This window comes from Bos indicus x Bos taurus, chromosome 13 (genome assembly GCF_003369695.1).
Source record: "Bos indicus x Bos taurus breed Angus x Brahman F1 hybrid chromosome 13, Bos_hybrid_MaternalHap_v2.0, whole genome shotgun sequence".
NCBI lineage: Eukaryota > Metazoa > Chordata > Mammalia > Artiodactyla > Bovidae > Bos > Bos indicus x Bos taurus.
In genome coordinates this window covers 79,626,481-79,639,240 of record NC_040088.1, presented here as the reverse complement: position 1 = coordinate 79,639,240, position 12,760 = coordinate 79,626,481, and the positions used below count along the sequence as shown (strand labels likewise).

The 12,760-nt window shown below is 45.7% G+C and overlaps 1 protein-coding gene and 1 pseudogene across 2 annotated transcripts in view; one reads left to right on the top strand and one right to left on the bottom strand.

Moving 5' to 3' along the window:
• JAG1 (jagged 1) overlaps positions 1–12,760 on the bottom strand; it is a 44,417-nt gene that overhangs the window by 4,325 nt on the left and 27,332 nt on the right. For both annotated transcript variants that reach the window (XM_027560299.1, XM_027560300.1), the window contains 6 exons: positions 12,403–12,516; positions 12,205–12,318; positions 11,952–12,068; positions 2,473–2,500; positions 1,984–2,069; positions 527–640 (listed from right to left, as the gene is read on the bottom strand). In XM_027560299.1, the coding sequence (XP_027416100.1) occupies positions 527–640; positions 1,984–2,069; positions 2,473–2,500; positions 11,952–12,068; positions 12,205–12,318; positions 12,403–12,516 (573 nt within the window). The remainder of the gene's footprint in view (positions 1–526; positions 641–1,983; positions 2,070–2,472; positions 2,501–11,951; positions 12,069–12,204; positions 12,319–12,402; positions 12,517–12,760) is intronic.
• LOC113902850 lies at positions 2,791–6,771 on the top strand (annotated as a pseudogene).

The window sequence follows — 12,760 nt, the reverse complement described above, 5'->3', positions numbered from 1 at the left end:
CAGCTGCTCCCAGCGGGCAGGCATTCTTGGCCACCCCCCAGCGGGCCCTGCACCTGGCCACGCGACCAGCTATGGTCAGTGCAGCGTCCAGGGACGGGAGTGAGCGGAGTCTCCCCCTGGGAGTGAGCTCGGCCCCTCGAGAGCCTGCCATGTGCCAGGAAAAGGACACACCCTGGGTAGTGCTGGTCCAAAAAGGGTGGGGTGGCACACAGAACAGAACTGGGTGCCCAGCGTGAGGCATCCAGCACTCTGCTTGCCCTGTGTGCCCACGAGCATCACAACTGCCTGCTGTAGGCACAGAGGATGGGGAGGGTTGTTACAGAGCATAATGGTGACAAAAGCTGGCTAAAACTAAGTGACTCTACTTTCAAAGGACCCTCAGGTTTCCCGGTCCTGAGGGTCTCCAGCAGATGTGCCCTCTGTGTTCTCTCCCTGAGCATGATGTCCTCACACAAACAGTCAAAAAGGTGGCTGCAATGCCTGCTCAGCCCAGGGGACCCACGGCAGCGGGACCTGGCCCACATACCTTCCTGGCATTTGGCACCACTGTGCCCTGGGGGGCAGATACAGCGGTAACCATTGATCTCATCCACGCAGGTCGCCCCGAAAGCACAAGGTGAAGACTGGCACTCGTTGATGTCTAGGAGAAATGGTCAAATTTAGGCTCCAATGGGAGGCACCAATGCTTTTCTGATAAAATACACAGACAGGATCTGCAGGCCTAAGTATAGGCTGAGTGCATTTTCATCATGTGACCAGCACCCAAATGAAGAAATGATCATCATACTGCCAAAGTCTCCGGTCACTGCCACCCAAGGGTTACCACTAGCCTGACTTCTAACAGCTTAGAATTTCTCATTCGGGGAAACAGCAATTTTTAATTAAATGCTCCTTTTCTCTGATAGTGTAATTTAGAGAACAATGGCCAGCAAAGATCTTGAAAAGGGTCAGCTAGCAAGTATCTTAGGCTTTGTGGGCCATGTGGTCTCTTGTCACAGCTGCTCAATTCTTGCAGCATGAAAGCAACCCTTGACAGTACATAAACAAGAGTGTGGCTGTGGGTCAATAAAACTGTATTTACAAAAACAGGCAGTGGGTCAGATTCGGCCCCCAGACCATCATCTGCCAATCCTTGATTCAGAAACATGAAATAGACACAAAGTCCCCCACCCAGTGGAGCCCCTGGTGGCTCAGTCGGTAGAGTCTGCCAGAAGTGCAGGATACCCGGGTTCAATTCCTGAGTCAGGAAGACCTGGGAAGATCCTGAGTTGGGAAGACCCCCTGGAGAAGGCAATGGCAACCCACTCCAGTATTCCTGCCTGGAGAATCCCATGGATGGAGGGGCCTGGTGAGCTACAGTCCATGGGGTCACAAAGAGTTGGTCACAAGTGAGTGACTTCACTTTCACTTTTCTTTCCCCCACCCAGTAGTTCTTAAAGATTCAGACTTGGGGACTCAAGGAGGACCAGTTTAAAAGTTTAAACAATTATTGAGGGATAAGAACATACACAAAGAAGCACAACTGATCTATAACTTTTTTTGGCAAAAGAAAGGGCATGTAAAAAAGTAGGGAAAAGGCTCAGAATAAACTGTAAACTTCCTAAAAAACTGGATTTCCTGACCTCATTTTGTCTGAATCATTTCAGTGGGGCCTGATCAAGCCTTGGAAACCACAGCCTCAGCCCTTCCTGTGGCTGAGGTCTGAGGCTATGCATCCTTGCCCATCGCTTCATGCTACCACAGGAGAAGCACACTTTTCTTATAGCCTCAGAGTAGATTAACCATCAGTTGCTGTGGCCGAGCTCTCCCCAGGAGTGAGGGTGGCTGTGCACCCCAGGGAGAGTCCAGCCAGGGGCATCTTACTCCCAGCTGGAAGCAGGAGACTAATTGTCAAGGCTACTCAGAACCATGGCCATAACTGTTTTAGAGATGAGAACTTTTAGACTAAGGGGTGGGGAGACAGCAGTCAGAGGTGGTCCTTACTTATTCTGCAGTCGGGCCCAGCGAAGCCAGGGGCGCATTCACAGCGGTACCAGTTCTCACCATCCACGCACGTGCCGCTGTTGTAACTACGAGAGCAAAGGCCACTTGGTTACCACCTCCCTGTCTGCCACTCCCCCGCCAAAGGTGGCCCCACACCGGTTATGATGGGCAGCTCTCAGCCCTGCCCACACGCACCAGTGCCTGGGTCCCACCCCCAGAGCGTCCAATTCACAGTTCCTCGTTGCAGGAGCTCCGGTTGCGTCCCAGGCACTAAACCCTCCAAGTCTGAGCATCACTGCTCTAAACGTGGACACCATCTGACTGAAGTGTGGCCCACGGACTGGAGTGATGGGCACTGCCTGGGAGCTTGTTGGAAAGAAGGAATCTGCAGCAACCCCCAGCTCTCCTGAATCAGAAGCTGGATTTTATATAGGAGGCCCACACCTGTCACAGCCAACAAGTGCCTGCATAATAGGGCACCATGCTTACCAGGGATGAGGACTGCAGTCGTTGGTGTCTGCAAAGTAAAAAAAAAAAAATTTAAAAACTTAACAGAGAAGCCTTCTTAGCCCTAAGTGAAAACACCCGTGATTTCCACGATACCCAAATGATAAGGCTGTCATTAACGCCAGCAGGAGCTTAAGACCCCTGCTCAGTTGGAACCAGGCCCATATCACACTGCTGCAGTCACCATGGGACACTCATACACAGGAAGAGGCCCTGGGAGGGGTGGGCAGGGGGCTGTGAGAATGGTTCTTGGTCAGACCAGGGCCGGGAAGCAAGCCACCATCAAAGCCCACAAGCGAGATGCCGGTGGCCGTGGGTCCCTATGGACAGTCCTAGCCAAGCTGCTTTGACCGCGTGAAGATGGGCTTCGTGATGCGTTGCACCGTGGGCACAGCGGCAGGGGCGCTCTTCGGCACCTTTTCCTGTCTCAGGATGGGAATGCGGGGTCGGGAGCTGATGGGCGGCATTGGAAAAACCACGATGCAGAGCAGTGGCACCTTTGGCAAATTCATGGCCATCGGATGGGCATCCAATGCTAATCAGGGCAGTGGTTGCACACAACATCCACCCCCTCCCGTCAGTTCCATCCCATGTGTACTATAATAAAGCAAGTCTTTGAGTATTCGGAAAAAGAAAGAAAGATTAATCATAATGGAAACGATTCTACAAATAAAAAATGTTTCTCTTGTGGCCAAATGGGGCATTTTTGCCAGCAATGTCCTGCCAAGTAGGGACAACAAGCCGTGCCAATCAACCTCAGGTAGCGCAGGACTGGACCTCAGTTCCACCAACGAAACAATATTAACCCCTGACGTGCCGGTTACTCCGATTCCAACGGGAGTGGCTGGCCCCCTACCTGAGGGCGTTGTAGGACTTGTGCTGGGGCGTGGCTCGCTTTCCCTTTAAGGGATTTCGGTGGTGCCTGGTGTAGTAGATTCTGATTATACTGGGGAAATTAAAGTTTTGATCTCGCCGCCTACTAAAACTATGCAAATTAATAAAGGTCAAAGAATAGCACAGCTTTTGCTTTTACCTTATTATCAGATAGGACTTCTCAAGCTAGGGGCCCCAGAGGATTTGGATCCAGCGATCTAGGTTTTTGGGTGCAGGAAATTACAGCTTCTAGGCTTTTAAAAGATCTTTTAATTCAAGGAAATAAAATGTCAGGGCTGTTAGATACTGGAGCAGACGTCTCTTGCATTGCTGGAAAAGACTGGCCCTCGTCCTGGCCAACATGCTTAACCAGTGCCAGCTTTGTAGGAATACGGTCAGTGCCCTCGGTTGCTAAGAGCTCACAAATTTTGACATGGTCAGATGAGAAGGGGGCACAAGGCACTTTTTGTTCATATGTGGTTCCTTCACTACCTTTTTCTTTATGGGGGAGAGATATATTATCTCAGGTGGGAATGCTTTTATATAGCCCAGATGAAAATGTTACTAATCAAATGCTGCAAATGAGGTATAATCTTGATAAGGGGCTTGTTAAAGATCAGCAGAAAATTGTTTCTCCATTAGAGGCGGTTCCTAACAAGGATAGAGAAGGTCTGGGATATTCAAATTTACCCTAGAGGCTCTTGCTCTTGCTGCCGACCCTATTACCTGGAAATCTGATAATCCGGTATAGGTGGAACAATGGCCCTTAACAGCTGAAAAGCTATAGGCAGCTGAGGATTTAGTTATGGAACAACTGACAGCCAGCCATACAGAGCCTTCTAATAGCCCTTGGAATACTCCTATTTTTGTTATTAAGAAAAAATCAGGAAAATGGAGATTGTTACAAGATTTGAGGGCTATAAACGCAACTATGGAAGACACAGGGGCCCTCCAGCCGGGCCTCCCTTCCCCAGTGGCTGTGCCTTTCCAGTATAATGTGATAGTTATAGACCTACAGAATTCTTTCATTACCATCCCCCTGGCTGTTCAGGATTGCAAAGGGTTTGCTTTCAGTCTCACTTCAGCTAAAGGGAATGAAAAATAGGCTCATCTTGTGTCAGAAATTTGTAGGCCAAGCTGTGCAAAATGCTAGAGGAAAGTATAAAGATCTATATTTGATACATTATATGGATGATATTTTGGCAGCTCATAAGGACAGAACCTTGTTACAACAAATTTTATCTGAATTGATTGAGGCCTTGGAAAGATGGGGTTTAAAGATAGCTCCAGATAAGATACAAGTAAATCCTCCTTTTTCTTATTTAGGGAGGGTATTAAATACCCATACCATGAGTCATGCCCCTTTGCAGCTGCGGAGAGATCGTTTACTAACTTTAAATGATTTCCAAAAATTATTAGGGGATATGAATTGGATATGGCCACATTTAAAACTGACTACTGCAGATTTAAAGCCTTTGTTTGTTTGCTTAAAAAGCGATCCTAATCCCAGTTCTAAGAGAAAGTTGACTAGTGAGGCAGAGTGGGCTCTTATTAAAGTGGATGAGGCTTTAAATGATCAGTTGATTAGGATTAATATTACCAGAGGATGGGGTTTAATTATTCTCGCCACAGAGCATACACCTACAGGATGCTTGTGGCAAGAAGGCCCATTGGAATGGCTCCATCTACCAGTGACCCCAAGAAAAATAGTTTTATCTTATCCCAGCTTGGTGGCACAATTAATTATAAAAGGTAGAAAAAGAAGTGTGGAACTTTTTGGAAAAGAAGTAGCAAATATAGTGATTTCATTCAATAAGGATCAACTGCAATTTCTTTTACAAAACAGTGATGATTGACAAGTTGCCCTGATAAGATTTCAGAGGTCAAATTTTGTTTCATTTGCCCTCAAGCCCCCTACTGCATTTTTTGAAAGCACATCCAGTGATTTTTCTGAAGAAATTTTCTATTCAACCTTTGGAAGGGTCAATTTTAGTTATCATAGATGGTTCCTCTAATGGTAAAGCAGTCACAATTATTGATGGAAAATCCCATGTTCAGGTAACTGAAGAGACATTGGCCCAGAGAGCTGAGTTGAGGGTGGTTATTTGGGCTTTTCAACATTTAAGAGACCACACCTTCAATCTTCCGACTGACTCCCGATATATTGTAGGGTTATTTCCTCATATTGAGACTGCTAATATTCCAGAAAATAAAACTACCATCTTCTCCTTGTTATTTGATTTACAGAAGGAGATTAAGTATAGAGATAAGAAATATTTTGTGGGACATAGTAGAGCCCATTCCAGCTTACCTGGCCCTTTGCATGAAGGAAATGCTTTGGCAGATGCATTAACTAAAGTAATTGCTTTAAACTTACATGAAAAGATTGACAAGGCCAAAAATTCTCACAAAATTCATCATCAAAATGCAGCTGGTTTAAGGTATGAATTTCATATCTCTAGGGAAACAGCTAGACAAATAGTCATGTCCAAATTGCCCAATATTTAATCCATCGCCACCATTAGGAGTAAATCCCCGAGGCCTTAGGCCTAATGCTCTCTGGCAAATGGACGTAACTCATATCCCGGCCTTTGGAAAACTGTTCTTTGTGCATGTTACCCTGGATACTTTTCTCATGTTATTACAGCCTCTGGTAGATCAGGTGAAGCAACAAGAGATATAATTCAGCACCTGTTTCAATGCTTTTCCCAAATAGGACTCCCCGAACAAATAAAAACAGATAATGCCCCAGTTTATACTTCTGCTGCTTTTAAGAGATTTTGTCAACAATTATCCATAGTACATTCAACAGGAATACCTTATAATCCCCAAGGCCAAGCCATAGTGGAAAGGACGCACCAGACTTTAAAAAGTCAGATAGCTAAATGGAGACAGGGAGAATTTAAATATTCCTCTCCACATCATGTTTTACATCATATTTTGTAATTAATCATTTAAATGTGGACACACAGGAGCAGACTGCAATGATGAGATACTGGACTCCTGAAGGGGCTACGACTAGGCCTCTGGTTAAGTGAAAAGACGTCCTTACAGGAGAGTGGAAAGGGCCAGATATACTGCTAACTTGTGGGAGAGGGTATGCTTGTGTGTTTCCACAGGATTCCACTTCTCCTGTTTGGACCCCTGAGGTTACTAAAATCCCTGGGGTCCTGGATTCCGGGACCGAGGAAAGATGAGGAGACCAGAAGCTCGTCGGGTCCAGACCTGAGGGAGCCAAGGAAATGCCAAACCCTTCGCCTGAGGCTTCACGGCTAGTGCATCACTTCAGGCACCTGGCGCTTCAGGAGAGACATGCTGCTCGAGCTCAACCCTATTCTGCCCCACCTCGTCGCTGTCATCGTACTTAAACAACCACCTCCAGCACGGTACCAACTTGGAGCCAGCTAAAACATCTCGCTCAGTAGGCTGAAGAGTTAATAGAAAGGGGGAGATATGAGGCTACTCCTACGATAATGTTTGTGGCTATGCTTGCTGTGTTGGCTTGTCAGCCGAGGCCCTCCAGTGAAGAAAAGGTACATTGGGCCTATTTGCCTAATCCATCTTCTTTCCAGCCTGTTGATTGGATGAATGAGCCCATTCGTGTTTTTGTTAATGATACTCTTCTTTTTGCCAAGTTTTGCCAAGAAAATGTACTGGTCATAGCAAACACCCTCTTCCAACAACACAAGAGAAGACTCTACACATGGACATCACCAGATGGTCAACACCAAAATCAGACTGATTATATTCTTTGCAGCCAAAGATGGAGAAGCTCTATACGGTCAGCAAAAACAAGACCAGGAGCTGACTGTGGCTCAGACCATGAACTCCTTATTGCCAAATTCACTTAAATTGAAGAAAGTAGGGAAAACCACTAGACCATTCAGGTATGACCTAAATCAAATCCCTTATGATTATACAGTGGAAGTGAGAAATAGATTTAAGGGATTAGATCTGATAGATAGAGTGCCTGATGAACTATGGACTAAGGTTTGTGACATTGTACAGGAGACAGGGATCAAGACCATCCCCACGAAAAAGAAATGCAAAAAAGCAAAATGGCTGTCTGGGGAGGCCTTACAAATAGCTGTGAAAAGAAGAGAAGCGAAAAGCAAAGGAGAAAAGGAAAGATATAAACATATGAATGCAGAGTTCCAAAGAATAGCAAGAAGAGATAAGAAAGCCTTCCTCAGAGATCAATGCAAAGAAATAGAGGAAAACAACAGAATGGGAAAGAATAGAGATCTCTTCAAGAAAATTAGAGATACCAAGGGAACATTTCATGAAAAGACAGGCTCGATAAAGGACAGAAATGGCATGGTCCTAACAGAAGCAGAAGACATTAAGAAGAGGTGGCAAGAATACACAGAAGAACTGTACAAAAAAGATCTTCATGACCCAGATAATCACAATGGTGTGATCGCTGACCTAGAGCCAGACATCCTGGAATGTGAAGTCAAGCGGGCCTTAGAAAGCATCACTATGAACAAAGCTAGTGGAGGTGATGGAATTCCAGTTGAGCTATTCCAAATCCTGAGAGATGATGCTGTGAAAGTGCTGCACTCAATATGCCAGCAAATTTGGAAAACTCAGCAGTGGCCACAGGACTGGAAAAGGTCAGTTTTCATTCCAATCCCAAAGAAAGGTAATGCCAAAGAATGCTCAAACTACCGCACAATTGCACTCATCTCACACGCTAGTAAAGTCATGCTCAAAATTCTCCAAGCCAGGCTTCAGCAATACGTGACCCATGGACTTCCAGTTGTTCAAGCTGGTTTTAGAAAAGGCAGAGGAACCAGAGACCAAATTGCCAACATCCGCTGGATCATGGAAAAAGCAAGAGAGTTCCAGAAAAACATCTATTTCTGCTTTATTGACTATGCCAAAGCCTTTGACTGTGTGGATCACAATCAACTGTGGAAAATTTTGAAAGAGATGGGAATACCAGACCACTTGATCTGCCTCTTGAGAAACCTATATGCAGGTCAGGAAGCAACAGTTAGAGCTGGACAACAGACTGGTTCCAAATCTGTCATGAGTATGTCAAGAGTATGTCAAGGCTATATATTGTCACCCTGCTTGTTATATGCAGAGTACATCATGAGAAATGCTGGGCTGGAAGAAGCACAAACTGGAATCAAGATTGCCGGGAGAAATATCAATAACCTCAGATATGCAGATGACACCAACCTTATGGCAGAAAGTGAAGAGGAACTAAAAAGCCTCTTGATGAAGGTGAAAGAGGAGAGTGAAAAAGTAGGCTTAAAACTCAACATTCAGAAAACAAAGATCATGGCATCTGGTCCCATCACTTCATGGGAAATAGATGGGGAAACAGTGGCAGACATTATTTTTGGGGGCTCCAAAATCACTACAGATAGTGACTGCAGCCATGAAATTAAAAGACACTTACTCCTTGGAAGGAAAGTTATGACCAACCTAGATGGCATATTGAAAAGCAGAGACATTACTTTGCCAACAAAGGTCCATCTAGTCAAGGCTATGGTTTTTCCTGTGGTCATGTATGGATGTGAGAGTTGGACTGTGAAGAAGGCTGAGCACCGAAGAATTGATGCTTTTGAACTGTGGTGTTGGAGAAGACTCTTGAGAGTCCCTTGGACTGCAAGGAGATCCAACCAGTCCATTCTGAAGGAGATCAGCCCTGAGATTTCTTTGGAAGGAATGATGCTAAAGCTGAAACTCCAGTACTTTGGCCACCTCATGCGATGAGTTGACTCATTGGAAAAGACTCTGATGCTGGGAGGGATTGGGGGCAGGAGGAGAAGGGGACGACAGAGGATGAGATGGCTGGATGGCATCACTGACTTGATGGACTTGAGTCTCAGTGAACTCCAGGAGTTGGTGATGGACAGGGAGGCCTGGCATGCTGCGATTCATGGGGTCACAAAGAGTCGGACATGACTGAGCAACTGAACTGAACTGAACTCTTTTGGGCGGGCTTCCATCTATCCTAATAATGTTAAAACAGTGGTCAGCACTCCCTTCGATTTTTCAGGCGTGTCCATACCTTCCTCTCTACAAGGAGCAGCTCCAGTTTTGAATGGATGCGTTAGCACTTCCCTGAAAGGCATGCTTACTGATTCTCTGAGAAGTGATGGCAAGAGAGACTTTTGGTCTTTACAGCTGCTGATGCCAGGGGGTGCAAGAAAGACTATTTGATGCCTTAAAAAAGGCAGCCCCTCATTTAAAGGACTATCCGAGTTGTGCAGTCCCCACTTCGGACTCTGATGAACAAGGACTACAGGCTTGGGAAAGCATAAGCAGAATTTATGGCTTTCCTCATTGGAAAGAATGCATGTACGCCATAAAGTTATCTATTCCCATTGCTGCCACCGGACATTTTCTGACCGAATGGGGGTGCCCCTATCTTTCTAATCAACGATGGGGCTTGATTTATGTAGAACCTTATAGGTCCACATGGAATAATTCATTTCTCCCTATGGCTTTAGTAATTACTAGGTGGCATGCTGATGGATGGGTTCCTCCTTTAGTGAGCTTCAATGGGACGGGTCCCATGCAGCCTGAGTTATGGAAAGGACTGGCTGCCATGGCACCTGTGACTTTACATAGACCTTTAAATGAACAAAGATACATTGTACGGGCCTGTGTACATTCTCCCTATGCCTTTTTGTTGGCCAGAAATCAGAGTGATTTGGAAGTTTCTGAAGGAGAAACTGTTTACAATGTTATATGTGTGAATTGTTTTATATCAAATTGTGTTGATGGGAATGATTACAATTATAAGGTTGTGATGATTGTAAAGCAACCACCGTATTTGATGGTCCCTGTAAAATTAGAGGGACAATCGTTTGATGATTATGCACTGAAAGTTTTATATGAACTTAATGGCTTAATTTCTCGATCTAAGAGATTCATTGCAGCTCTGGTTGTGGGAATAACTGCCTTGATTGCCATAATTGCATCAGTTACGGTTTCTGCTGTTGCCCTGTCAAAAGAAGTGCATACGGCCTCGTTTGTCAATCAGCTGTCCAAAAATGTCTCCATAGCTCTTACTATACAGGAAATTATAGATAAGAAAATAGAAAATAAGGTCAATGCTTTAGAAGAAGCAGTTTTGTTTATGGGGCAAGAAATTACAATTTTAAAAATTAAATTGTCTTTAAGGTGCCATGCTGAATTTAAATGGATGTGCATTACCCCTCTACAAGTGAATGAGTCCATGTGCTCTTGTGAACGCATTAGGAATCATATTTTAGGCATCTGGAATCATTCATATTTTAGTATTGATATTTCTAAGTTACATCAGGATATTCAGAATATGAAGCAGGCAGAGTCTGACTTTTCCTCTCAATGGCTTTCTAATTCCCTCTTTGAAAATCTGGAGGGGTATCTTTCCCATGGATCCTTTTCTACAATAATGATTAATGCGGCCATGTGCTTTTGCCTGTTAGTTCTGATTTGTGTAATGGCCCTGTGCCTTTTTAGAATACTCAACTAAAGTGTTTCTGCTCTATCTACTGAGTTTCATACCTATGCTCTAAAAAATAGAAAAGGGGGAGATGTCAGGAGCCGTGTTAGGCATTACTGACAAAATGGAGGCACAGCCCCCAGCCCCCTCTCCTCATTCTGCAGGCACAGACCTGGGATTAAGGAGTTAGGCCTTGTAATTCTGACTTGTCTTTTCCTCTCCTTGGCTGAGTTGACTGAAAAGGAATATTAAGGTGCTTATTGTTCTTGAAAGGAGTATGAGAAGGCACAAAGCCTTCTGCAGCTGTGCTCAGAAAATAATTCATAAAGTTAATCATTGACATTTGTTCAAAGAGTTACAAAAGAGTGTTCCAGGATGAGCACATAGGCCGCAGCTTGAGGACATGGGAGGGATTGCTATCTGAAGCCTATTTGTGAGGAGAATGTTTATGGCAAAGAAGTTTACTGAATGTAGGGCTTAGAAATAATTAGAACACTTAGAAGTTAAAGATTTAAGGAATGTTGTAAAGTTAGCATATTTTACTATAGCTTATAGAAGTTAGGAATTTTTAGAGACACTATAGCTAGAAGCCTTTTTAAGAGATAGTGAGCTTAGGATGTTAGGGACAAACAGGATTTAGGAAGATAAGTAATAAACTGAGGAATGTAGCATGAGTTACAATGTAATCACATGTTAACTATAGGACACATTAGAGGAGGTAGATAATATATGATAAGGCTGATTCCCAGAGAATCACTGAAGCAGGAACTCTGAAGAACAATGATTTATGGAGATAATAAATCTGGGAGAGGGGAAACTGAAAATGTCAAACCTCTGGCCTAATGTTTTTGTAAAAGTATAAACGAGAATCTTAAACTTGAAATAAACAGGCAGTCCAAAGAAAACTGAGAGGCTGTCTCATTCACTGACACCGTTCACCTCTTCAGGTCAAATCCCTGGCTGCTGGAGTTGGACTCCAGCAGTGGGTGACTTTCTCATGCCCGGGGCAGGGCTGCCTCCCATCAAGGCCCAGGTGATGTGCACGGAGCCATCACACAGCTCCGCTTCTGGTTTCCATCGCTAGCCCCCGGGGGTCAGGATGGGCTCTCGCAGAGCTCGGGGTTGGGGGGACACTCACTCTGTGTGCAGATGGGCCCTTCCCAGCCTTCCTTGCAGACACACGTGAAGGACTCGCCATTGACCACGCAGGTACCCCCGTTGTGGCAGGGGCTGGGCAGGCAACTGCTGTTCCGAGCTGCGAGACAAGAGCAAACAAGACCATGCTCCCTGAGGCTCCAGAGACCTCGCGAGGGACAAAACACAGGCCCCGGAGAGCGGTCCCAGGGACTTGGATGCCCTGCGTGCACCACAGCCGCAGGGGCAGAACGTACCTATGTTGCAGGTCGTGCCTTCCCAGCCTCCAGGGCACATGCACTTGAAAGCGTCCCCCTCGTCATAGCAGGTGCCACCGTTATTGCACGTGGCCTCGTCACACTGGCTGTCACCTGGACGAGGAGATCGGTGTGAGCCCAGGCCGCCCTCCCTGCACCCCCAGACACAGGCCAAGGTCCCCGCCGGCCCCCACTTACGTGAATGGCACGTCTTGCCTTTCCACCCGTTTTTACAGTCGCAGTAAAAGTCATTGACCAGGTCGCGACAGGAGCCTCCGTTGTGGCAGGGGTTCTGGCTGCAGTCGTTAATGTCTGCAGTGAGAGCAGACACCCAGCTGAAGCCACTCCCAGGCCCTTCAATGCCCTACAACGTGCAAGAGGCACGTCTCTCCACCTTCACCCCATTTTCCACTCCCAGTTCAAAAACCAGCACAGCCAAGCCGGGACTTAAGCAGGGTCAGCCTTTCCCAGGAATAAGGAGCCCGGGACAAGTCATGGAAGTTCAACTCAGGATAGGCAGAAAAGATGACCCCTTTCTTTGTAAGCTGGGATGTCA